This window comes from Pleurodeles waltl, chromosome 3_1, assembly GCF_031143425.1.
Source record: "Pleurodeles waltl isolate 20211129_DDA chromosome 3_1, aPleWal1.hap1.20221129, whole genome shotgun sequence".
Lineage (NCBI taxonomy): Eukaryota > Metazoa > Chordata > Amphibia > Caudata > Salamandridae > Pleurodeles > Pleurodeles waltl.
The window spans coordinates 1,552,585,143-1,552,610,519 of NC_090440.1; the positions used below are offsets into that span (position 1 = coordinate 1,552,585,143).

A 25,377-nucleotide genomic window follows, 5' to 3' on the forward strand; every position below is an offset into this window, starting at 1 on the left:
ACTTACATGGTTTGTCCTCGGGTCCATTGGGTGGAATTTGGCCCGGCTACTTTGTCCGGTTCCTTGGTCAGTAGCAGGTCAGTGAACTGGGCCTTACTGGTCTTTGCTTCTTTGTTACAGGGAGTGATGCCTTCACTCTGTAGGGAGGTCCTTGGTATTTTTGTGAAGGATTGAGGTACTCTGGGGTTTTGTAGAGTCTGTCCAACGTCCAGTCAACCCCTCAGCAGCGATTGTCAAGTTTGTCGAGTCCTGGGTGCAGCAGGCAGGGTTTGGCACCTTTTTCTTTGTGCAGCAGGTCTTGAGTTCTCGAGCCTTGGGTCTTCTTTATTGCTGGCTTTCTTATGATCTTGGAATCTAATCTGCAGGTCTAGGGGTGCCAACTATGTACTTCATTTAGTGGGCTTTTAGGGGCGTTCTTAGTAGTGACCAACGAACCATCTAGCTTAGGGTCGCTACACCCACTATGTGGTTACTTTCTGTGGGAAGACGTCACTTCCTACCCCTGATTGGCTATTTTCCTACCATGCAAGGTGATGCAGGCTGGGAGTGGTCACTCCTCCTGTCCTTTGTGCATTTTCCCACTACTACTCCCACGAAGAGTGGGGGTTTGTAATGGGGTGGCCATCTGCTGCTAGCAGCAGGGCTGGGGGTTCACGTTTCAAGGGCTGCAAGTCCTTTGAAGCTCATTGGCAGGGCAACGCACATATCAGGGGGAGGAGGTGTAAAACTTTGCCCAGGAAGAGCTTTGTTTTCTGAACCCACAGAGCAAAGGTTCTCACCCCTGGGTTACAGAATCATGTCTGCTGGTGGCGGGCTGGTTATGACTGGCCAGCAACTATGCCAGGGTTAGTTAGTTTTTGCTGGGGTCACCTCTAAGGTCGCCCTTGGTTACCTTTTGCAATAAATCCAATACTGGTACCAGTTTGAATTTATTGTTTAGAGTTGTTTGATACCAAACAACCCATGGTTAAGAGTGGCCATCATGTAGCTGTGAAACTCGTAGTGACCAGTGCCCAGCACATGTATTTAAAATGGCTGCTCTGTTCACTTACTATGCCCCAGGTTTGGCAAGGACACAGTAGGGGTACATTGCTCATGCATTTGTGCGCACACATGGACTATAGTGCACCTTGCTTTAGGGCTGAAAGGCCTGCCAGAGGGGTGGCTTAGCTATATTGCATGCAGTGTGTAGTGGTCAGGTCACACAGACTGTGTGCTATGTGAGTTTTGCATTTTAGGATTGCGCCAGGACACTCAGCCTACAATGGAAGTGCTGGGTGCACTTGGATGCATGTTCCCTGAGGGTGGCCCAATATTTGCTGCTGCCATCAGGGGCCTACCCCATGCCCTCAGTACGTAAGTACCATTTACTAAGGGCTTATAGTGGAAGCTAAGGATGTTACTAATTTGTACCAATGCATCACAAAAGTTTTGGAAAAGAGCTCTGGCCCAGGAAACCTGGTTAGGAGGGATCCTGAGCACTAACAATTTTCAAACCACATCAAATACCAGGCAAAAGTTGGAGACCAATCATGCAAAAGGAGGCACTTTCTCACAGGGGGTTGGGTGCTTGGGGTGCTACAATACAACTCCCTTATACATTTATTTTCTGGTAAATAGTTGGGTATGTGCTTTCAATCGGTTATGGGGAGGTGTCTGTTGGATTTCACAAGAAAATTTTGCAAGCACACACATAGAAAAACGCACACACACTACCTATCTCCGTTTTGAAAATCTTCCAAAATGTTGGTGATAGTACAATGTATTGTGTTTTCTCTCACTTATTACCCACACCAATCCGCATTCGTCTCCCTTTCCACTGGTGCCTCTCTCATGCGCCCTGCTTGTCATATAAAGTATTTAAACATTACATTACAAAACATAACAGGGTTATGATTGGAAAACTTTAAGCTCAACCCACAATCTTACCGACCAAGCTACACACCTGATCTCACTCAAAATTGTATTTTTCACCGTTCATGGTATATTTTTAAAACTCACAACAGTTTTTTCTTGGCGTACACTTACACTGATTGCCAGCACGGGTCCTGCTTTGAACATACAGTATCTATCAGTCCCAGCACAAATGTCAGCAATGTTGTTCTGGTCGCTTCCATAGCCAAGTTCCTTGTGAATGAACAGAGCAAATGCTTTCATGCGGTTGGCGCTTCCTCCCACGCAGACAAACTGGAAACACAATTTAAGGTGATTATAAATGCAACTCTTTTTTAAATCTCCGTCTGCTGATTAACATTTGCACTACTAAGCTCAAACATGACACGCTGTACCGTTATCTCACATAGAAATGTCAAAACACATTTTTTTAAAAGGCTACATTAATGAGACATTTTTTACTTTAATATGGCGAGCGGTTTAAAGTGAGCATTTCTGCCTCAGAATTATTACGGAAATGCAGAAACTAGCTGAGTCCTAAGTGCGTTTCTAAATGTCACGGACTGTATATGTGGTGACACTCATTCCATCTTTTAAACCTGTTGCCTTTAACCACCGAGGATCGGCGTGACTCTAGGGAACAGTTTTTGAAGCACAATAGTCCCCGTTCTAGACTACTGGCCTTTAACGCACTTCACGGCAGGCCAGTATTCTATTTAAAATGATAAATGTCTTTTCATACTGAAGCTGCTCCCATGAGGTTTGCGGTCTCGTTGTGGCGTTACCCTCACCCAAGGATTGTCTGAGCAAACTGTGCAAGTCTTGAACCTCTGAATCATGCACTCTAATACTCACAGACAGGCAGTGCTGCAGGAGCGCTCAGGGGAGGAGATACCATTGGGGTAGCAGGTGCAGTAGCACTGGGGCCATGAGGGGTCCACTGAGCCCTGATAATTGATGAATATACTACACCAAAAGCAGTAAAAATGGCCATTTTCTTTGCTTGCACCAGGTCCCATGCATATGTTATCTACTGGGAGAGCTATATGGCTTTTGCGTGAGTGTGGAGGGGGCAATAGGGGCTTGGTCGGAGTCAGGCCTGCCCGGTCTCCCCTTGGTGGTGCATTCCACAACACATTGTTTATTGGTTGAAGGGCCCAAGTGAGTGGGACATGGGTTAAGGTTTTAAGAGGGTGGTAGGGTGTGGGCGGTCTCTTTGGCTGCTGTCACACCCACAAGAAGGGCATGGGTATTCGCTGGCATCTCTCCACCCCCTCTTTGTTTTCTGTCGCACCCCATGTCATTTTGCCCTGTCAATTTTAGAAGGACTTATACTATGATGGAAATTAGTTAAGTTTATTAAGTTTTAGTAGGGCAGTGCTCTAGTGTTTGCTGCTGTGTTTGCCGTTGGTAGGCAGGTCTGGCGTTGGGGTTTTAAAGCCATTTATTGGTTGGGAGGGGGGGGTATGAGAGCAGACCAATGAGAGGTCAGGGATACTGAGCAAGGATCAGAGAAAGGTCGGGACAAGAGTAACAACACAAGGTGGAGACCATGGCAGACGGGTACTGGATTTGGGGTACAAGGTTGGGATGGGAAGGGTCATCGCTGGGGGGTAAGCTTTATTAGAGGGAGGGGTTGGGATTTAGGAGTTGTTAATGTATTAGTGAGGGCAGTTTTAATTTTTTGTAAAGCTTAATGCCAAGGTTGTGTGTTATTTTACAGACCTGTTCTATTAAAGCAGCCTTTTACCCCTTATATCTGGTGTGTGTGGTGGTTTGCGTTCTGGTTTGCCCGAGATGATTTAGATGGTCCGTAGCAGGCCAAATAATACCAGTTCAAACTCAAATGGAAGTCACAACGAGTTTTTTGAAGGTTGGGTTCTCTACTCCACATGCTTTTGGGAAACTAAACAAGCACTGTGTTTTAAATCACAATAAATAAATACATTTGGTCAAAAGTGGATAGAGTTTAAATAGCGTCTTACTTTGAGGTGTTTTTTTACAAGAGCATTTTTGAGAAAATGTGTGAAAGAAGATGGTCACTGAAAAAAGAATTTGTTTTACATCCTCTGTATAGACAAACGGAGATACTGGCTGAAACAACATCCGGTGACAAGCATTATTAAAGAAGATACCACAGTTCAAGACAGACAGACCGACACATATACCCCAAAATGCTACACATAGCCCCCTCTTTTGATCAAAATCAGAACCAAAACAAAGAAAAAAACACACATCACTTCAGAGTCATTAAATGTACAACGTTCCAATAATTTTACATGGCCTTCCACTGCAAATACTAAGATAAACTCCCCTCTCAAACCAATCATGCATACCATTTTTGTGATACATCGAGTCGTTTTACAAAGTGAGTACTGCAAGTGTTAATTTAAGACATTGTCTGTAACACTACTTTTGGGCTGAATGGAGTGTTAAATAGTTGAAGAAATAAACCACCGTGATAAATGTTTGGTTAGCATGGGGACTTTAAAGGCATGTGCTGTTTTCAGAATCTGCTGAGTTAGCTGAAGTAAAAAGAACATAACATAGTAACAAAAAAAGAACATACGAAGGCAGAATAAAACAGTCAGTACAGAACACAATACAGCAACCACAAAACAACACAGCACATCACACTGCAAAAATGCAACACAAATACACAGTAACTCAAAAGGCAACAGAGCACATCAACACACAACAAAATGCCTCACAAAAAATATGTACAAACATTCATAACACAATGCACCCCCTGAAGCTTCCTTTAATAATATGGTGGTAAAAGGAGTTAGAATCAAGCATAACCTGCATAAGAGGATGAAACGCCAGTTAAAAACTTTTGTGATATGCCCCACTATCTCGTTGCTGCTCCACTTCTCCACTACCAATCTCAAAATCAGTGATTTTTTCCACACCTTGTTCAAAATATGGCCTTCTCCCTCTTTCACTTAAACTCCTATTCAAATCATGCCCAAATCTCTGCCCATCTTCCGAATTATATTAAAAATGTCACTGACTTATAAAAATTCCATACCCTCCCACCACTTTAATTTGCTGCTTTATTAAAGCATGCCACCAAATTCTGTTAAACCTGATTAGCACCACAGTTTTTCCCCAGGGTCAGAAAAGCTGGATTCTTTACCGTGCAGAGCCATGATGCTTATGTATGCTCAGCCACACTTCTCCTGCCAGGTTTCCATGTGACCTATTACCAGCAGTTGTTCCAGCCTTTGCAGACCTAGCTGGGAAAAGAGTTCAGCAAGGATGGAACCTGCTCTTTCCCACTGCCTAATTTGCGATATTCTTTTCCCTGCATATTTAAGGTAATGGCAGCTCTCCAAATGGTGGAAGAGATGTGTAGTATTGTGGGATATTGATTATAGAGTTATGTATGCGGGAAAGAGTTTGTCACTTGCAAACAGTAATTTTTTCTAAGGGGAGCCTTATGTGTGCAAGAGGAAAGTCCCCAATAGTTTTTATGAGTGGTTGTCAATCCACTTTGACTGGCTTTCAAGTCAACAAGGGAAGCACCATCTCTGGAGCTCAATAAGAGGCGAGTTTAAATATTCTGAGTGCATTGCAACACTTCGCATTTCCGGCTGTTGTGCGCTCTTAGCTTTTACACTTGAATTCCCTTGTTTCTTCTTATGTGCAATCTGTTTCTACTACTTTTTTATTTGTACAGCTTTTTGAGAATTCTCTTTGTTTTCCCCCCTATTTTAGGTGCTTTAAACAATTATTCCCTTTATATTCTTATTTGAAAATCTGACCCGAGGTCTTGGCCCTATTTTTAGAGTCACCAAGCACATCCCCTTTTTTCGTCAAAGGTGCAGATTATTAGGTTTCCAGAGAAAGATACCCTAATTATTACCCAACCTCAGTTGAATTAAGATAAGGATCGATGTATGATCACCTATTAACACCTTTAACTGACCAGTAAGCTCTGGTTCTCATTTTCTTACTAAACCAAACATTTTGACTCTTACTCATTGAAAGCACTTACCATTCTCTCATCAGTATTCCTCATCTCATGATACTATTGCTTAACATTTTGACCTGCAGAGCCTTCATTCTTGCTGTGACCCTCTCAGCCCACCAGCAAAATTATTTTTTCTTTCAGTCTTCACCCAGACGTTGACCACAGATTGGTGTGTGTGTGTATAAATAATAAAAAAAAAAAATTATATTCACCTTAAGAAAAAGGTTACAGGGACGTTATGTTTAGGTTCTGAATTTACTCGCACAAAACCATAGAAATTAAGCAGTTATAGTTAGAGTTATTTCAAGTAACTATAACTTGCACCCTTAGGTAACTATAACTTGCGCCCCTGCCATGCACAGTTATGCAGATGTTACAGTGACATTATCAATGATGTTATCAAAGATGTCATGAGAGCTGTAATAGCGGGGGTAATTAGCAGTGCATGGCACAGGTACAAGTTATATTTACCTTAGGGCACAAGTTATAGTTACTTGAAATAACTAACGAAAGCAGGTGAATTTCTATGGTTTTATATGTTTAAAATGTGAGCCTAACTATAACATCCCTGTAACCTTTGTTTTTTTAAGTGAATTTCTGTGTTTTTTTAAATTCTATTTCCTAACTGTAACTTCCCTGTAACCTTTATTTTTTTCAGTGAATTTCTATGTGTTTTTTAAATTCATTTTCACTGCTATATGTTAATGCAACCACTGCTGTGCCTGGCCTGCAGCCTACCCTCTGTAACCACCCAACCCCATGCCACAGTGAGGGTTGGCCAGGAGGCCTGCAGCCAACCCTCTATAAGCACAGCAATTCCATGCCGTGCACGGCCATGGGCTGTGCACGGCGAGGTTGGCCACAGGGTAGTCAACCCCATTAAAATTCCAAACCCTGCACCACGCACATCCAAAGGGTGTTGGAGCTTAAAGGGGATAACATTAAATATATGTATATTTAGGGGGGTGCATGCCCCCTCTCTGGCCCAGGTGACCACCACCTCCCTGGGCCTACATAATAAAAAAAAAATTAGGAGGGTTGAACAGACCCACCGGAGCCCTGGGGGCCACCACCTCCTGGGGCTACATAACAAAAAAATATGGGGGGGGAGTGGGTGCGCGGACCCCCAGTGCCCTGGTGACCACCACCTCTATGGGCCATTGTAATAATATTTAAAGGGGGAGTGACAAGGGCCTCCTGGGCCCCAGGGACCTCCACCTTCCTGGGACCAAATATTTATTACATAAAAGGAAGAGGGGTACATCAGCCCTTGCCCAGGCCCTCCTTCTATTAGCCCACAATGCACCCTTGACCTGGCCCACCTGGGGTCAAAATCATTTTTATTCAAGGGAGATCATTTTTTTTTAAATCTACAGATCAAGCCATAGATTCTTCTGTGATTTAAAAAAAATGCTTTTAAGCCTTGGGGTTTCCCAAGGGAATGCCTAGACCAAGGCTAGAGGGGTAGGGTATACATACTTTGCCCCCTTTTCTTTTTTTATGTTTTTTTTTGGGACTCGGCTGATAAAACACCTTGGGAGTAGGGGATGAGCAGAAGATGATGCAATAAGGTGTGTAACAATATCATTGTAATTGTTTGTTGTGAGACAAAAACAATAAACAGAATTTTTAAAATGCCTATTTTGCAAACTAGCAATATAATTTTAAAATCTTAGATATTTTTCCAGATTCTCTGGGGTTGTTTTTTTAATTGAGGAATGGAATATTTTCCAAGACCTTTTTCTTGAATTCAGTAGTCTTTATTTGTTCTTGCTATCTCTGTTCTGATGTGGGGTCCATACCAAGGATCATCCAGTTTTTTTAGCCATTTTTGATGATATAGCTGAGCCCCTTGATGAAATTTCCCATTGCCTATAAACATTACAGGATAGACCATTTTCTACATGGAGGCCCAGAGGCATTATATTATCCTTGAAGGAATCTCCCATCTATTTTCCAAGGAGTTCAGCTCTGATTAATTTTTACTCTTTTTTTAAGGTGGTCTACGGTAAATTAGATGACAGAAATTATCGTTCTAGCCACCAGGTAGGATGCCATTGGTCTCAATCCTGGAATGTGTCTCCAGCTATCCTTAAATCATAGCAACGCTTCACAATGAATAGTATGGAGGCTAATTTGTGTAAAAATGCAACAAATATATACACTCATCAAATTAGGAAAAAGCATAAAGCAAGAAATCAGTTTACCTTGACATCACTAAACATGGCTGGCAGGTCGTGTGTTTTTGTTCCTAGGCCAAAATGATAAAGAATGTCCTCAGACATCAAATCCAAATGCGGGTTTCTAATGTGAACAAGTCCGCTTCTAGAAAGAAAAACAAGAATAACTTTGGCATACAATAAAATGACACAATTTTCAACAAAGGGCTGTAGGTTGTCTTCAGCAAGATGGGTACTGTTAGAAATTGGGTCTCTAGTTGGCAGAGGTATGCACTCTGTCCAAATAAGGACCACAGTCCTAGTCAGGATAAGTCAGATACACACAGTAGAAGTCAAGATATTATTTTTTAAATATAAAATCCAAAATAGTGCTTAGAAGCCACTAGCGGTCAAAAGGTTACTTGAGGACACAAGGGGCTGGTGCAAATCCAAAGCTCAGGCTCACCGCGATTCAGGCTAGGCTGGCTATAGAACTCACTCAGGGTCTGCTGAAACAGTACCTTTGACGGAGAAAAGCAACAATGTCGATGGCACGATGCCCTGCAGTCGGGTCCCACATGGGCATCGAACTCTGCTGAAGTGAATGGGATGCATAGTTGTTGAGTAGCGCTGAGGTGTCGTCAAGCCACGCAGGCTGTGAATCCACTGACGAACAGCCTATGTGTCGAGAAAGTGATGCATCGGAATTTCTCCCACACTTGAGCTGGTGAGTCGGTTTTTGCAGAAATCAGCTGCAGAACCCACTTCTGAGGCCCAGGACCGAAGGGTGGACCTCAGGCATGGGTGGGACTCACAGATAGTAGGGTCAGGCAACACCAGGATAGTTGCAGGCAGTCTCGGATGTCCCTGAGACTGCAAATGGATAGGGAGCAAGCCAGCAAGCCCTTGGAGTTACTCTGGTCAGCAAGATAGGTCCAATCCTTGTCCTCAGGAGGGCAGAGGTCAGCAGGCAACAGGGCAGCTCAGCAAATCAGAGACGAAGTTCCTTAGGACAGTCAGTCCAGCCAAAGTGGCAATTCTTACAGCAAAGTAGTCTTTTCTCCAGAAGAGTTCTTCCCAAGTACAGAAGTGTACTGACTTGTTAGGGTCAGAGCCCGAGTACTGGTACCAAAGAGTGCATTTGAAGTGGGGGTGACTTCAAAGCAGCTCCTTGAAGTGTAGAGCTCCCCCTTTGCTCCAGACTATCAGTTGGTGGGTTCTGGCCACTACCCTTTGAAGTGTAAGTGTGAACCCCTCCCATCCTAAATTCTCAGAGACCTCGATCATATGCAGATGTAGTTGAGTGTCCTGTGTTGTGGCTTTCTGGAGGGAATGCACAACTGCAGCTGTCACCCGGATCAGTCCAGGCCTGTATTGAAGACAGGCTGTCAGATACACAGAGCAGTGAGAGCAGAGAAATACCCATTTTCTAAAAGTGCAAGAAGAACAGATGATTGACAGAATGCTGAACAAATCAAATATTCTGCCCCAGTCACAGATCTGGGTTTAATCCATTGTTTTTTGCTCGCCATGCCATTTCAGTTTGGACCCAGCCCTATGCAAATCAGTCTTGACCCTGCTCCCCATGGGAACACTCCAGCCCGAACTGCCAGGCCAGGCCCTCCCTGGACCAGAAACAAGCATCTTGGGATCGGTTTTGGGGTGTCACTCCCTCATTAGCTAGGCTAGCTTGAATTGGGTGGCAAAGCGAGTATGGGTCACACATCTGGGCATACGTGGTGCACTTAAGGCAACAAATGCAAAAAGAGCAGATGATGGATGGAATGCTGAACAATGTTGAACATTCATCCCCAGTCACATATATGGGCCTAAATTCACTGTTATTTGCCCACCATGCCACACCATTTTGGACCAAGCCTTAAGAAAATCAGTCTTGACCCTGCTCCCCATGGGAACAGTCCAGCCCAAACTGACAAGCCACATCCTCCCTCGTCCACAAACAAGCATTCTGGGACTGGATGGATCAAACTCAGATCTGGGACTGGGGGTAAATGTTTGATATGTTCAGCATTCTGTTAATCATCTGTTCTTTTAGCTAAAATTTGGTCCACTCCTTATCATTGAGCACCCTCCCAATCTCATCTATCCATTTGGAGTGGAGGGGCTCAGAGGAGACCCAATGAGATGCCTGTGTGACCTCATAGCCCCTTGTAGAGCCAGGTGGTTAAATGGTGACCAGTGCCATAAGTGAGCAAGGTTTGTAGGAACATTATGTTATGGGGGCTCCTCACCTCATGTCCTTTACAGCCTATAGCATGTGTGTGTAAGCGGTAACAGGTAAGGAACTGCCTGGGTGGGAGATCAAAGTCCTCCTGAAGCTGGGGGAAGGAGAGGAGATGCCCACTAGAAAAAAAAGTTTCCAACCGTAGTGAGCTGGCGCACCTGCTAGTCGTGTAAGACCCAGCTGGAGTAAGAGCCAGGGTGACATGGGAGGCCTACTAATGGGAAGACTGGGGCATATGGAACAACGCTGCAGCTAAGACTGTGGAGTCTGCGCAAGCACCTGCTTGCCACCTGCAGCTGGAGAGCTTGCTGGGGACAAGGCAGTTGGTGGGGGGAGTGGTGGCAAGTTTTGATTACGTTTGTGCCCGCTATCCATCGGGCGACCCATTGGAGTCGAGCCGCCAAGAAGTATAGCTCAAAGAAGGGAGCCCCCAGCATGTCCTCGCCTGTGGGAAGTTGCAGCTTACGTAAGACAATCCACCGGCACCCTCCCGCCAGATTAGTTCAATAAGTACGGAGTCCAGATCGTTGAAGAAGGCTGGGTGAGATTACCAGAAGATTGACAAAATAATACAGGAGGCAGGCTAGGAGGACCAACTTTGACAGTGCAATCCTCCCCGCTGTGGTCAGAGGCAGTTTTTTCCAAGACGCCACTTTGTGACCTGAGTGAGTTAAGCACAGGGCCCAGGATGTTCTCGAAAAAGATGCCGTGGTTTGGTAGAGGCCAATGCCTAGGTAATATAATGCTGAGGTTTGCCAGGCTAGGGGCGTGCCACCCATGTTGAATTCGTAAGGGGCTAGGGTGTCATGGAGCGGGTATATAGTGGATTTTCCCCAATTAACCGGGAGGCCGAACAAAGTGGTGAATGTCTGTAAGGCATCACGAATGGGGGAGAGGGTCATCTGGATGTCACAGAAGTAGGTCATCTGCCTACAGCAAGACCACGTGTGTTCTATCGTCGAGGGGTATTCCCCAATGTGTGCCCTCTGCGTGGAGCTGAATTGTCAAGGGCTGCATGGCCATCGCAAAAAGCTAAGGCGACGGGGCACCCCTGACTGGTTCCTCACTCTATCAAGAATGTATCCACGATGAGATGTCCCACTTGCACCCCTGAGAGCGGGTCTTTATATAATAGTTGTGTATAAGCCAAAAGGCGGGGCCTATGCCCATTCGCTTGAGGATGCAAAAAAGGTAGGGCCAATATAAGGAATCAAAAGACTCCTCCAAGGCCAGCACCAGGCACACAGAGAAAGAGTATTGGCCGTGCACTTGCTCTTGAACGTGATAGAGGCTGCAGAGGTTGTGTGAGGTGCTGCGGCCTGGAACAAACCTGTGCTGGTCTCGGTATAAGAGATCTGGCAAGATCTTAGCGTGTCTGGTCAATAATATCCTGCCTAAGATCTTGCAATACGTCCCCAAGATTTGAATGGGATGATAATATGCAATGTTTGTCACATCACAATGAGGTTTGGGGAGTGAGATCAATAGCAACTCCCTCAGAGGGGGACGGTTCGCCCAGCCAGACAGCCTCATTGTTCAAGGCAGCTAGGCAGGAGTGAGGGCACCGGTGAACGCCTGGTAGTATTCCATGAGAAAACCGTCCAGGCCTGGGGTTCCGTTTATGGCCAAGTCTAGAATCACCTTCTCAACCTCTGCCGGCGCAATGACCTTGTCCAACTCATTCCAAGTGGGTATGCTGATGGAGGGAATGGAGGGGGTGGTCCGAGAAATGCGACCACAGCTTGGCCCTGAATGTCTGATGGTATTTTATACATGCTTGAGTAATAATTGTAGAAGAATGTCATTTTGTGTGTGGAGCGATGCTCCCAAGGGGGAGCAAAGCTCCAGAATGGGGACCTCTCTCTGCTCCTGATGAATCAGCCAAGCAAAGAGTCATCCCAACCTATCACCCTCCAGGTGAACTTCAGCCGCATATTCAGCAAAGTTAAAGCAGCGCAATTACTCTAAGAGGGAGGCATGCTGTTTCTTAGCCTGCACCAGTGCTGGGAGACAGGAAGAATCTAGCTCGGCCTGTCATTCCAGCTGTGGTAGATGGCCCTTGGCCCCCAATAATCTCCCTGTCCAATGTGCAACAGACTCAGAAGATCCCCTGAATGCAAACTCCGCACCTTAAATGCCTCCCATTCGAGAAGCCTGTTGAAGGCTATGCCATCATTCTCATCAAAGTACTGATAAATGTGGAAGTCCTGGGAGGCCCTACAGGCAGAGACACCCAGGCATTCGCTGTTGGAAGACACCAAGTGGGTGTGGGAGGGTGGGAAAAGCTCCATGAGATAACCACAGGTTGGGCATTATGGTCCAAGACCACGTGACCTAGATAGTCACCCCCAAGCAGGGAAGGTGCGAGGGTCTGGGAGCACAGTATGTGGTCCAGTCGGAAATGTGGATGATGGGGTTGAGAACAAAAGGAGTACACTAGAGTATCCGCGCTGTATCCAGACCACAATCTTTGTCATCTGGGTGTGGGGTAGGGAATGCGTTCAGATCCAGTCGAGCATCGAGGACGGAGTTGCAACCTCCCCCTATGATCCAGGGCAGATGTGTCCTTTTGGCTAACAGTCCAGAAAGCATTCGGGTCAGTGTTTGGGGCATAAACACTCTCGAGTAGCACCGGAATGCTGTTGAGGTGGCCCTCCAGGAGCTCGTACCGTCTACCTCTGTCAATGATATCTGCATAATGTATGCAAAGGGAGCGTTCGCACGTTAGGGGGTCTGAAAAAATGGCACAAGGAAATTAGCAGATTTCCTTGCGTCATTTTTTATGGCACTTTTAATGCCTGCTCAGAGCTACATCAAAAGCGTTATGAAGAATTACGCTATTGCCCCCTACCCTGCGCCATGGTGCGCCGTATTTTAAATACGGCGCACACATGGTGATGGTAGGAGGGTGATAAAGGGCGCAAGAAAAGTGCCACTGCACACAGTGCAGCGCCACTTTCCTTAAATATGCCCCTATGTTTGGGCTGTGGCTTTTAAGATAGGAATAGATTGAGTAGCGTTTCCAAGCAGTGTGCATGCCCGTAACATTGAGGGTGTGGAATCTAGTGTAGTCATCTGGTGTCATCTTGAAAAAGGTCAGAGATTAATATAAACGGGTAAAGGGGTAGTGTCCTCTTGCAGTGGTGTGGCCCCCTAGCCAATGCTGTGTTCGGGTGGTGTTGTAAATGTGCAATGTGCTTCCATGATGCCCAAATGAGAGCCAGGTGGGTTAGGTAAAAACATATGGTTGTTAACAGGCAGAGACTTCTGCAACAGGCAGAATGCCTAAACTGGGATTTATAGGTCCCAAATCACATAGTGAGAGGAGTGGCCTATGAATGAAGCGTGTGTAAGTGCAGCAGGGCACCCCATATGTCACAAATTAATGTGTTGGGGCCATCTATGATCTGGGCACTTCTGGGTTGAGCGGTGGAACATCAATCAATGACATGTCACTGAGGAGGTAGTAGGAGCATCATAACATTTCTGACATGCAGAATTTTTGGATCTAATCAAACAATGAGAACATGTAGCAGGCAATGACAATATCAGGAAATGAAGTTCAGATCAGGTTGTCAGCCATCTGAGGGGTAACCAGCGGGAGACCATGGAAAGGGGGTGTGGATGGCTGTGAAGGGTCCAATTTGCTATCCAAGGTGAAAATGTGTGGTCTGCTATCAACCTAGGAGAGAGCGGAGTCCCTCTCCAAGAGCTTAGCTGACGTCAGAGCTTGGTGTCTATCCTCCATGATTTGCTGTAGGTCGGGGGGGGGTCACCGATGAGGGAGACCTTGAGGCCGGGGATCCCTCTGCTGGTGGGCTCCCTGCCTTCATTTTGGTGAAGCTGGTTAGGAGGTGCCGGCAGCAAGAGGAGGCAAGGAGGTGCTAAGGTGGTGATCCAGCCAGTCCCAGACTTCCGTAGGGTCAGTGTAAAATTGAGTCTTGCACTGGTTTATTATTTTGAGTCTGGCTGGGCACAGCATGGAGATGTGGACTCCCAGCTTTCTGAGATGTGGCTTCACCTCAAGGAATGTGGTGTGCTGGCGTTGTACCTTGATCGTGTAGTCTGGAATATCATCACGCATTTGTCCTCCAGTAGAAGGGGGCCCTTGAGACAGGCAGTTCAGAGAATGGCATCCCGGTAATGGAGTAGTTTTGCCATCACAGGACGAGGCAGAGAACCTGAGGGTTCCCGGTGCACAGGGACCTGGTGCACCCTTTCCAGGGAGAAGAAGGCAGTGAGGTACGAGGCGGGGACAAAGGACCGGAACCAGGTGTTTAAGAATTGCAAGGGATCTTTCCCCTATGTTCCCTCATAGGCATTCCTATGATGCGGACATTGCTTCTCTGGGAATGGCCCTCTACGTCGTAAGCCTGTTCCTCCAACAGATGTACCCAGCCTTGGAGGTCTTGGATGGCTTGCACATTATCTAGAGTCAGAGGTTGAATTACTACCAGAGTCCATTCCGCCTCTGTGATGCTGTCTTTAAGCTTTCGATGCTCATCCCTGAGGAAGGTCAGCTCTGTCACCAGACACCCCATGGTGTTCTTCATAGTCTTGTGTGAGTTTTCTGTGACTGATTTGGTCAAGTTTGTCTTGCGGGGTTGCATAGGAGCAGATAATGGATTTCCTTAGGGGATATCAGGAATCGTGGAAGAAGGGCCTGGGGGGCACACTCAGCATCATTGTGGATGTTTTCAAATGCCCCAGAGTGAGGCTGAGATGGTCAGGGTTAGCTTGTGCCACAGATAAAAGCAGTTCAGTCCAGGCTTGTGCTAGTTTCCAGATGATGCGTCTCACTGCACCCTGATCGTGGAGGTGAGGGAGCCAGAGCTGGCCAGTGAAGCCAATGGGGATGTGGTGATATTCTGCTGCCCTCTTGCACCATGTCTCAATATGGACACCGAGGCTCCTGCAGCTCCCGCCGCAGCCCTGTCTCATGGAGTGCGGTTCAGGTCCAGGGAGAGGGGTCAGGTGAGCAAATTCTACCTGTTAGACTAGCACCAGGCAGCAGTGGTTCTTTGTTGTCCAGGGCTCGCTCAGTTCTTCCACAGCTAGTCTCAGCCCAACCCTAAAGCCCAGTCGAGGGTGAGGGCCTCCACTGATGACTGTTGAGTTCCAGGGCGATGTGTAGAAGAGGGTGGAGAGCCCCCTTCTGTTGGTATGCAGTTGCAGTCCAGGCGTGAGGTGGTAGCTGCAGTATGAAAACAATTAAGGGTGTAAGAGTCCCACCGGCGGACTCCGTCCTCCTCTGCCCAGATAGGAAAGTTCACTGCTCCCCCAGTGTGTTGGCCCCACAGGTATTGTTGTGTTAGCAAGTTGTTCGGAGGGTCTCCTGCTCCCCAACCAGGCCCCAAAAATCACTGGAGTAGGGCGGGAAGGGGCCCTCCTCTCAGTGTTGCAGTGTTTTCTCGCTGAAGGGCACAGGCCCCACAGGAACACCAGGCCTGTCCAAGCACATCCCCAGTCTCCAACAGGCCCTATGGAGCCTCTACCTATTGGGGCCCCAACTAGCGAGCAGGCCAGGGCAGGGGGGCGGCTCCCTCCCTGGCACCAAACTGGCACAAAGTGTCTTCTGAGTGGGGGGAGGCACAGGAAGTGGGAGCAGGTCCAAGCGGCTCAGGCAGGCCTGAGCAGCCACATGGGTTCCCAGGGCAGTTTCTCAACCCTGTTAGCATTCTTCAAGTACAGGGACCCACCTCTGAGCGGAGCATCAGTCAAGCCTCCTGCAGGTGTTCACCGAACCACATGCGGTTCCCCTCACCACCTGCTCTATCCACTGAGGTGTCACCAGGCCCCGGGTCAGGGGACTCAGCAGGTCTCCCAGCGTCTCCAGGCAGGCCATTGTGGCAGGATCGGGCCAGCCTCAGTCCTTTCCATCTGGTTGAGATTGCAGGTGGCAGGTTTTCATTCTGTTGGTGACTTTACTTAGATATTACATGCCAGCCATTTATTAAACCAGGGCACACGCTATGCCCACTTGGGCTATATTGGTATTTTAGTCACAGTATGCTTCCGTTTATTACATCATCTAGGGTGTGATTACCTACAATATATAATGATGAGTGTGGGTACAGGTTTCCCTCTTTAGGATAGGATACAAGTATGTTCAACAAATCACTGTATTTTTTTTGTGGACCTGGACATCTATGAAGTTTGGACTTGCAACATCATTTTACTCAGAACAACTTTGCCAATGTCAAACATTGCTCAATGATGATATGATAATTTGTAAACATACAGCTAATTAATTCAATGTTTATCCACTTCAAAATGGCTGAAAGCTTTTGATTATAGCAGCTGGATTTGGTTCTGATGTCCTTTTTAGTGTCTTTTGTCTTTATCACTGTTGTATTTGCATTGCTAACCACTCTTGACCCGTGAGAAAGGCCGCAAGGCCGAAACGTTTCGGATGGAAGTCATTCGTTAAAACATCGTGCTTCAGCAATTTTGGTTAGTGTGGAATATATAATATCTCACACACACACATACCCATACACACACAGTCTCTTTCTCTCTCTCTCTCTCTAATGCCTTTTTTGTGTTGGTGCCATTTGACGAATCTTCACGAAACTTTCTATGAAAATGCTACTTTTTGACTAACGTGCGCATGGACAGTTTTGGGGTGATACCTCAAGCGTGGGCGGGAAAAAGGCAGGGGTCCTAAAATGCATTCTCCCCATTCATTTTTCTATAGGAATTTTAGACATAGCTACAGCACACACCGCTGAACAGATTTACATCAAATGGGGCCGAGAGAAAGATTTTGGTCCAGAAAGAGCGCTTTGTGTTTTGGTGTAAATCCGTTCGAGAAATTATGTTTAAAAGTATGGTGTATGTATATATATTATATTGTGGAAAATCCACGGAGCTGACAGATCTCATCTTAAGATCAGATTGGCTGCCACCAACTTCACCAGAAAGTGGTGGGAGCAATCAAAGCCTCAGGTCTCAGTCCTGTGTCCTAAGCAACAAACATAAAAAGAAAAAGGGGACAGGGTAAGGATACCCATACCACCTAGGCTTGCTGGTTGTATCTCAGAGGGACCCCACCTGAGGCCAAAAATGTTTTTTTGTTTTTTTAAATGCCACAAATTCGTGGAGAATCCTTTCAAACCTCCCACCCTTGGGATGGCTAGGGCCGGGAGTGGGACCCTTCAAGAGGTCCCAGGGACCCCATCCCCCGGGGCCGATAAATAAAAGGGAGAGGGCCGCACAACCCCACTCCCTATGCCAGGAGACGCCCCAGGGACGCCATTCCCGAGGCTGGTATTTTAAATAAAGGGGAGGGGGGCTCCCTCTTCCTGAGCCATACAATGGCACCTGGGACCCCCATCTCCTGGGGCCGCTCAGCGACAGTGTCCCCAACCCCAGGGACACCGTCTATTTTACTGCCTGCAGGTGCAGGGAGGGAAAGTGCAAAGTTCTTCCACTGGGCAGGAGCACAAAGCTGCTCCCGTCCAGTGGGAAAACAAAACATTACCATGCGTGACCTCTCGGGCAGGGGAATGCTCATGCTCTTGATATGCAGTGCTAATAACCACACACATTACATCACACATGACATCATTGATAATGTCACTGCAACATTTGAATGAAATTATTGATGAGATAACTGTGTGTGCGATAACTTTAACTAGTGAATTTATATGGTTTTTAGAGTTTAAAACGTTATTGGTTGGCATTTCACCTAACTATAATATTACTTTAATCTTTGTTTTTTAAATATATATATATATATATATATATATATATATATATATATATATATATATATATATATATATATATACACACACACACATATATATGTATGGATCTAACGATGTCCATCTCACAGCAAGTAAGGAACTAAGGTTTCTGACAAGGAACAGATAAACGGACCCCTTCATTGTTTTATTTTAGACCCGGGGAGGTGGCAGCCCCCAGGGCTGCACGCCCCCCCATAGCATATGACATTGGCCCTGAAGGTGTAGGTCTCCAGGGAACACAGCTCACTCGCATAGCATGTGTCATTGGCCCCAGGGAGGAGGCGGTCCATGGGACTGCGGGGGGCACACAGCCCCCGCACACAACATAATTAGTTTAGCCCCAGGGCAGGGGTGGTCCCCATCGCTGCAGGCAAAGTCAGCGGGCCCGCACCACAATTAATTTTAAATAATGCCTGTGAGGTGGCGGTCCCAGGAGCATAAAACTGCCCTAGGAATGGGGGGGGAGGGTCTATGCGTTCCCCTCCTCATATTTTACATGCCCAAGACCTGGCCCACCCAAGGCCTTCTTAAATACAAGCACACAAGCCCACACTTGTTTCTTTTTTTAATGTTCCTGTGAATTTGCAAAGTCTTCACAAATTCACAGTAGTAGCCGAGTCACAGCAGAAATCACTCGCTAAAGCAGAGTCCCAAAATGGCTGCTAGCACTTCCTGGTTGAAATGTTGGCAGCCAATCAGAGCTCTGCATTTCCCTGCATAAGCTTATTTTTCGCGAAATCGTCGCAACCTGAGACATACAAATTTATTTTCCCCTTAATATATCAAAAATTGAGCAGATTCACACGAACTAATCAAATGGACAATCTGCGTACCGAAAGCTAGATTTCTGCCAAATTTGGTGTAATTCTGTCCAGCAGTTTGGGCTGTATTCATGTTCAGAACTCCTATGGGAATTAACATGGGAAACACACTTTTTTTTAACCTTCTCCCCCCCTTCTCTGCCCCCACATCACGGATAACCCCGAAACTTTCCGTGTACAACAATAATCACAGACACACTTTTTGGGGGAAATTTTGTGAAGATTCATCAAACAGCGCTAAAGATATAGGCAAGTCAAAAAATGCTTTTTCTATGGAAACATGGTCCTAACTATAAATACCTCTACTGGCGACCGCCAGTAGACTAGAGAGATAGACGGATCTAGAAAACAGCAATAATAATAAATAGTAAATACCAATACCATTTAAACCATGGTTATAATGTATACCCCAAACTGCATTCTCTCTTGGCACAACACTAGTTTCATTAATGCCCATGTCAATAGTACCTTTTTAATATCTTTCAGTAGAACGAAACGCTGAGCTTGCCCCATGACCTGTAGGCTTCCAAGAGGCCACTGCAACATGTATTAAACAGAATCCCTTGCAGAGAAAAAATCAGTTGCCCAAGAGCCCAAGCAATTTAGGTCCCGTGCAAGGACTTGTAACTCTGAGTCTGCATATCTTTAAAATGATATATTTTTCACTTCTAACGTCTGAGTAGGGCAGTTATTTTTTATAACTAGAATATATTTTATTAAGGGAACATTGATAAATAATCCAATTTAAGAACACAGAGCAAAGCTATAATGTATGTGAAGTACCCGTGCATGTCAGTCACAGCAGCCTCACTACTCTTGCCTGCTGCTATCGGCGCCATTGCTGCTCAGATCAAGGAAAAAAACATGAAAAATAAGGCTCGAAAATAACGGTGTCCTTTCCCCCAGAATGATCACTCCGTGCACTGCTGTCCGGGATAGGCCGTGTACATTGAATTTTCAGGATTCAATCTTCGCAGGGACGCTTGGTGGAGACTCGGCTTTGTAAGATGCAGCGCTATATATTGAGGCATCCCCAGTCCCGGGGGTGTGGGGGAAGGTTTTCAGTAGATGATTACACCCCCCAAGCGGCATATTACAGGGGGGGGGGAGGGGAATGGGCAGGATTTGGGAAATCTCCCAGTGTTTGGGATCAATATTTGAAGTTCATTACCCTCACATTTGCTGAAAACATGACTGGCAAATTCCTGACAGTACAAAAAGTAACCCTTCCCCATGTTTAGCTTTCATTTGTGTTCGCAGGTGGCAAGAATTGGTTTGTAAGCAGTTTGGGGAGACTGAAAGAGAAAGTGGTAGTTTTCCGGCGTCTCCGCTCCTCAAACAGATACAAAAAAACTATTTTAAAGGAATAAAATCATCAATAAAGGCTGTTAACACATTTATGCTACCAGGTTTAATATCCACTCCCTGCGTTTAACTAGTTCAACGTACATACATGCCAACATTTTAGGACAGGATAGTAGGAGAATTTGAAAAAAAAATTGTGAGGATTTATTTTCCCCACTGATTTATATTGTGGAAGCGGCAATTTAAATGGGAGATAGCAAAAATAAAGCCATTTTTTGCTTTTAAAATCCTGAGGGGCAGATTTAAGGAAAGTGGCGCTGCACCCAGTGCAGCGCCACTTTCCTTGCACCCCTTAACGCCCCCATACGGCCACCATGTGTGCACCGTATCCAAGTTACAGCACACCATGGTGCAGGGTAGGGGGCAATAGCGTCATTTTTATTGACGCTATTGATGTAATCTGCAGGAGTAACGCCAAAATATTGGCGCTACTCCTGCAGAGTACATAGGGGCCCATTATAAATAATGGAAGCCCCTTCTAACGCCTGCTGTCATTTTTTTTTGCCCCCCTAACAGGGGAATACCCCCTTTGCATACATTATGCCTGGTGAAGGCATGATGTAGCGCAATGGGTTAAAAAGTGGTGCATGCATTATGCCACTATTTAAATATGGCACAGGAATTTTGCCATCTAATGAAATATTAGCGTTAACAAAATGACGCTAATGTGTCGGTAGATGGTGCTAGGGGCTCTTAAATACATCCCTGAGTCTCCCGACCGAACCGGGTCTTTTCGCATGTACGCACATAGAATAATTAGCTCATTTCTACAAGCGGTGGAAGTACAACCGTTATGGCAGGGCCCTTTTCATGGAAAAAGCGAAGTTTTGTAAAGAACGAGGTTATGGTACTGTGTCCCCTTACAAAGTAGCACTTTTTAACAACACTGCAAGCCCACGATGCAGATAAAAATAATTTGGCTGGTGCAAGCTGGTCAAGTGTGGACCCGGAAACCTAGGTATGGTTGTGTCATGACAGGTTTGTATGCGTTTGTAGTTTACAAATATGCGGATTATATAATATATATATATATAAAAAAACACAAGGTAGTTCCTAAGTTTAGATGGACAGCAGCTCCAGTAAGGAGCACCCTGCAACACCAGAAACACTCCAAATTTCCTCATCACAATGGTCTGTTTTTCTAGCAAAGTTTTTAAGCATAGGATTGGCACAGTGCCATCGACGGGAGCTAGAAAGCGACAAAGGGGCAGATTTATGGAAAGTGGTGCTGCACCAATTGCAACGCCACTTTCCCTGTGCCCCTTGGAGCCATCCCTACTGCCACCAGGTGTGCGCCATATTTAAAATACGATGCACAACGGCACCGGGTAGGGGGCAATAGCATCATTGTTCATGACGCTATTGGTGTACTCTGCAGGAGTAGCACCAAAATGTTAGAGGTACTCCTGCAGAGTACATAGGGACCCATTATAAATAATGGAAGCCCCCTTTTAACTCCTGGTCTGAGCAGGCGTTAAAAGTGCCATACAAAATGACGCAATGTGTGCGCCATTTTTTCACACACACCCCAACGGGGGAATGCCCCCTTTGCATACATTAAGCCTGGCACAGACATAATGTAGCGCAAAGGGTTACAAAGTGGCTCAATGCATGCAGCTTATAAATATGCCCCAAACTCTTTTGCCATTTGTACAGCAAAATCTTTAAGCACAGGATTGGCCCTGTGCCATCCTTGCTGAGCTGTAAAATGACAAAAGCCTTTCACCACTCCAGACCCAGTGTTAAGGCTTTGGACTAGTAAAATACCATCCAAGCCAACCTGAAATGAACAAAAACCACCCCTGGCACGTTTCGATGTCATTACATCTCTTCAGAGAGGTTTAGCTTTGTCCAGGCACAAGGTAGCACCCAATATATGTCAAAACAACACCCTTTCAGGGTTACAGTGACACATAAATTATGCAAAACAGAAGAGAGAACTCTGGGTATTTCCCAAGTTTAGGTAGAGAGCAGCTCCAGTAAGAAGCACCCTGCAGCACCAGCGACACTCTAGATTTGCTCACCTCAAATTTCTGTTTTTCTGGCAAAGTTTCTAAGCATAGCAGTGACACAGTGCCATCCACGCAGAGCTAGAAAGAGACTAAGGCCCTCATTACAACCTTGGCGGGCGGCTGAGGCCGCCCGCCAAGGTTGAACCGCCGGGCGGGCGCCAATGCGGCCGCACTCCAGCAGGGTCTATTTTGAGAAACCTGGTTTCCGCCCGCCGGCCCAGTGGGGAGCTCTGCTCCAAATGGAGCTGGCGGTGTTGCGGCTAAGCTAAGCAGACAGTGAAAAGCTGCATGGGGCCCCCAGGGGCCCTGCGACTCCCCTTTCCGCCAGCCTTTTCATGGCAGTTCAAACCGCCATGAAAAGGCTGGCGGAGGGGGACTCGTAATCCCCTGGGCAGCGCTGCCCTGGGGGATTTAAACCGCCAGGACAAAAGTGGCTGGAAACCGCCGGTCCCGGCGGTGCAACCACTGCGCTTCCGCCGCAGTCGTAATGCCCCAGGAAGCACCGCCACCCTGTTGGCGGTGCTTCTGACAAAACAGACCTGATGGTCAAAGACCGCCAGTGTTGCAATGACCCCCTAAGTCTTTTGCCATTTGTACAGCAAAATCTTTAAGCATAGAATTGACCCAGTGCCATCTTTGCCGAGCTATATATATTTAACACTTATTTTTGATGCTACATGGATAATACATTTTTAGGATGGAAACAAACATTTAAAAAAACATAAGAAAGTTATTATTTAATTGAATGGTAAAGAATGGCAGGCCCTTAGAGTGAAGGAGGATGTTGTTATTCTAACTGAAAATCCAGTTCTTCATAGGGAAATCAAAAACACTGAGGAGGTCCCAGCATAGCTTAAGTTTCTGAACTCCATGCATTACTTGTTTGCAATCGAGATTTGTAGTCCTGTTTATGGCTTTACAAAATAAGGTTAACAAATCCCAGAATGTACTGCATAAGCCTGGACTGTAAGAACTGTTCCTGCATGGACAATAGAAACGTGGAAACTCTGCTGCAGTTACTTGTGTAAAATGCCTACTGTTTACTAATTTAAAGCAAGCAAGGATACACTTTCAGGGCCCCACCTGCCTTCTAAAGGTTCATCATGATGAGACAGCGAAAGGCAGCTAGTAAAATAGTTGGCACGAGATGCGAATGCTGTCTGCTAATGACAACCTGAGGGTTTGTTTCATTCCATGGGGAACACTTTATTTTCTGTAAGAAAACGGGTCATCTTACCGCAAGGGTACACTGTACCTGTTTGTGCTGTGGTGCACTTCTAACTAGCTGTGGTGGGCACAAACAAGGTCATTGAGCCCGGTTACTCATAATGCACTGCCCCCATGGTATCCATAAACTTGTGCTTCTGCGTAGGCTGTGCTTTAGTGAAAGAAGGACCAGCTGATTGAAGTACTCAGAGATGTTTTAAGGCATGAGCAAAGTGGGCAATTGCCCAGGGTCCCCACTTTTCAAGGGCCCCCCTCATAAAGTGATATGTCTCCTACTCTATCAGAACCTCTCTATGCCTGCCTCCGCTTCTCACTTTCACTACTAAGTCATTTATTAGGAATTGTGGGGCCCATGGAAAGACTTTCAGTTGCTTTTGTGTGACAGTTCAAGTGTAATTCAATACAGTTTGGCATTAGTTAGGCTTGAATCAGCAGAAAATAGGTAATACAATTCTAATTTCATCCTAACAGGGGGCCCTAAATTATTTCTTGCCCAGCTCCCAGACAATTCTTAAGTTGACACTGGAAGCAGTCTGCCTGCCTTTCACTGTTCTGGTTTCCCCAGCCTGCACATTCAAGAGGGACAGAGATCCCTTTGCAGGCAAGAGCAATGATTGACTGCACCCGCCTATACGGGATGTCTGGGTGGCCCATGGGCCCCCCATTTCACCCTCCAGAAAGGTACCGGGGTAGCACACTATCTGTGCACAACCTCTCTGTGGCACACAGTAAGTAATCCTCCTGCCGCCTCTCTGACTGTGCGCTTGGGTTGATAGTATGGCAAAGGCATAGAGGAAAAGTGTGAATGCCCCTCTAGGATAGTGCCCATGCTATATGTACACTAGTTCTATATGATCACAGAAGGGGCTGCACAAGCATCTGTGCACCTTCCTTAATACCAAATTGTTCTAGGGTGCAGAAAATGGGTGCACACACCTGCTTCGCCCCTGAAAACACTGTATGCAATACAGCCCAAGAGTGGAAAGCCATATTAAGTTTAAGCAGATCTCAAAAAAGCTTCTGTCATGCCTGAAAGCAAGCATATAAGCCATGTTGGAAATGGCCTTTCTGCAGGGTTATCCCCAAACGTTTTGCCTTCCTTCTTCTCTTTTTCTGACCTCATTTTTGCTGGCTTTAGGACTCTGCACACTTTACCACTGCTAATCAGTGCTAAAGTCCATATGCTGTCTACGTAAAACATGGTGACATTGGCTCATACCCAATTGGCTTATTTAATTTACTTGTAAGTCCCTAGTCAAGTGCACTACATGTGCCCAGAGCTTGTAAATGAAAGGCTACTAGTGGGCTGCAGCACTGCTTGTGCCAACCACTTAAGTAGACTCTTAACCATGTTTCAGGCCTGCCATTGCAAGGCCTGTGTGTGCAGTTTCACTGCCAATTCGACTTGGCATTTAAGAGTACTTGCCAAGCCTAAAACTCCCCTTTTTCTACATATGTCACCACTAAGGCAGGACATGTACCTGTGTAGTTTACATGTCCTGGTAGTGTAAAACTCCTACATTCATTTTGCACTGCTGTGAGGCCTGCTCCTTTCATAGACTAACATTAGGGCTACCATCATATACTGTTTGAGTGGTAGCTTCTGATCTGAAAGGAGTAGGAAGGTCATATTTAGTATGGCCAGAATGCTAATACAAAATCCTGCTGACTGGTGAAGTTGGATTTAATATTACTATTTTAGATAGGCCACCTTTAGAAAGTGAGCATTTTTCTGCACTTAAATCCCTCTGTGCCTTACAATCCATGTATGGCTAGGTTTAGTTGACAGCTCCCTTGTGCATTCACTCAGACAAACCCCAAACACAGGATGCTCAGCCTCATTTGCATACATCTGCATACTGAATGAGTCTTTCTGGGCTGGGAGGGTGGAGGGCCTGACACTTACATGTCAAAGGACAGTAGCCTGC

At 46.0% G+C, this 25,377-nt stretch overlaps 1 protein-coding gene across 1 annotated transcript in view; it reads right to left on the reverse strand.

Annotated features, from left to right (window-relative positions):
- UPP2 (uridine phosphorylase 2) overlaps positions 1–25,377 on the reverse strand; it is a 274,606-nt gene that overhangs the window by 240,594 nt on the left and 8,635 nt on the right. Inside the window, exons 2-3 of the mRNA XM_069225143.1 lie at positions 8,077–8,194; positions 2,029–2,187 (exon numbers count right to left, since the gene is read on the reverse strand). Of these exons, the coding sequence (XP_069081244.1) occupies positions 2,029–2,187; positions 8,077–8,194 (277 nt within the window). The remainder of the gene's footprint in view (positions 1–2,028; positions 2,188–8,076; positions 8,195–25,377) is intronic.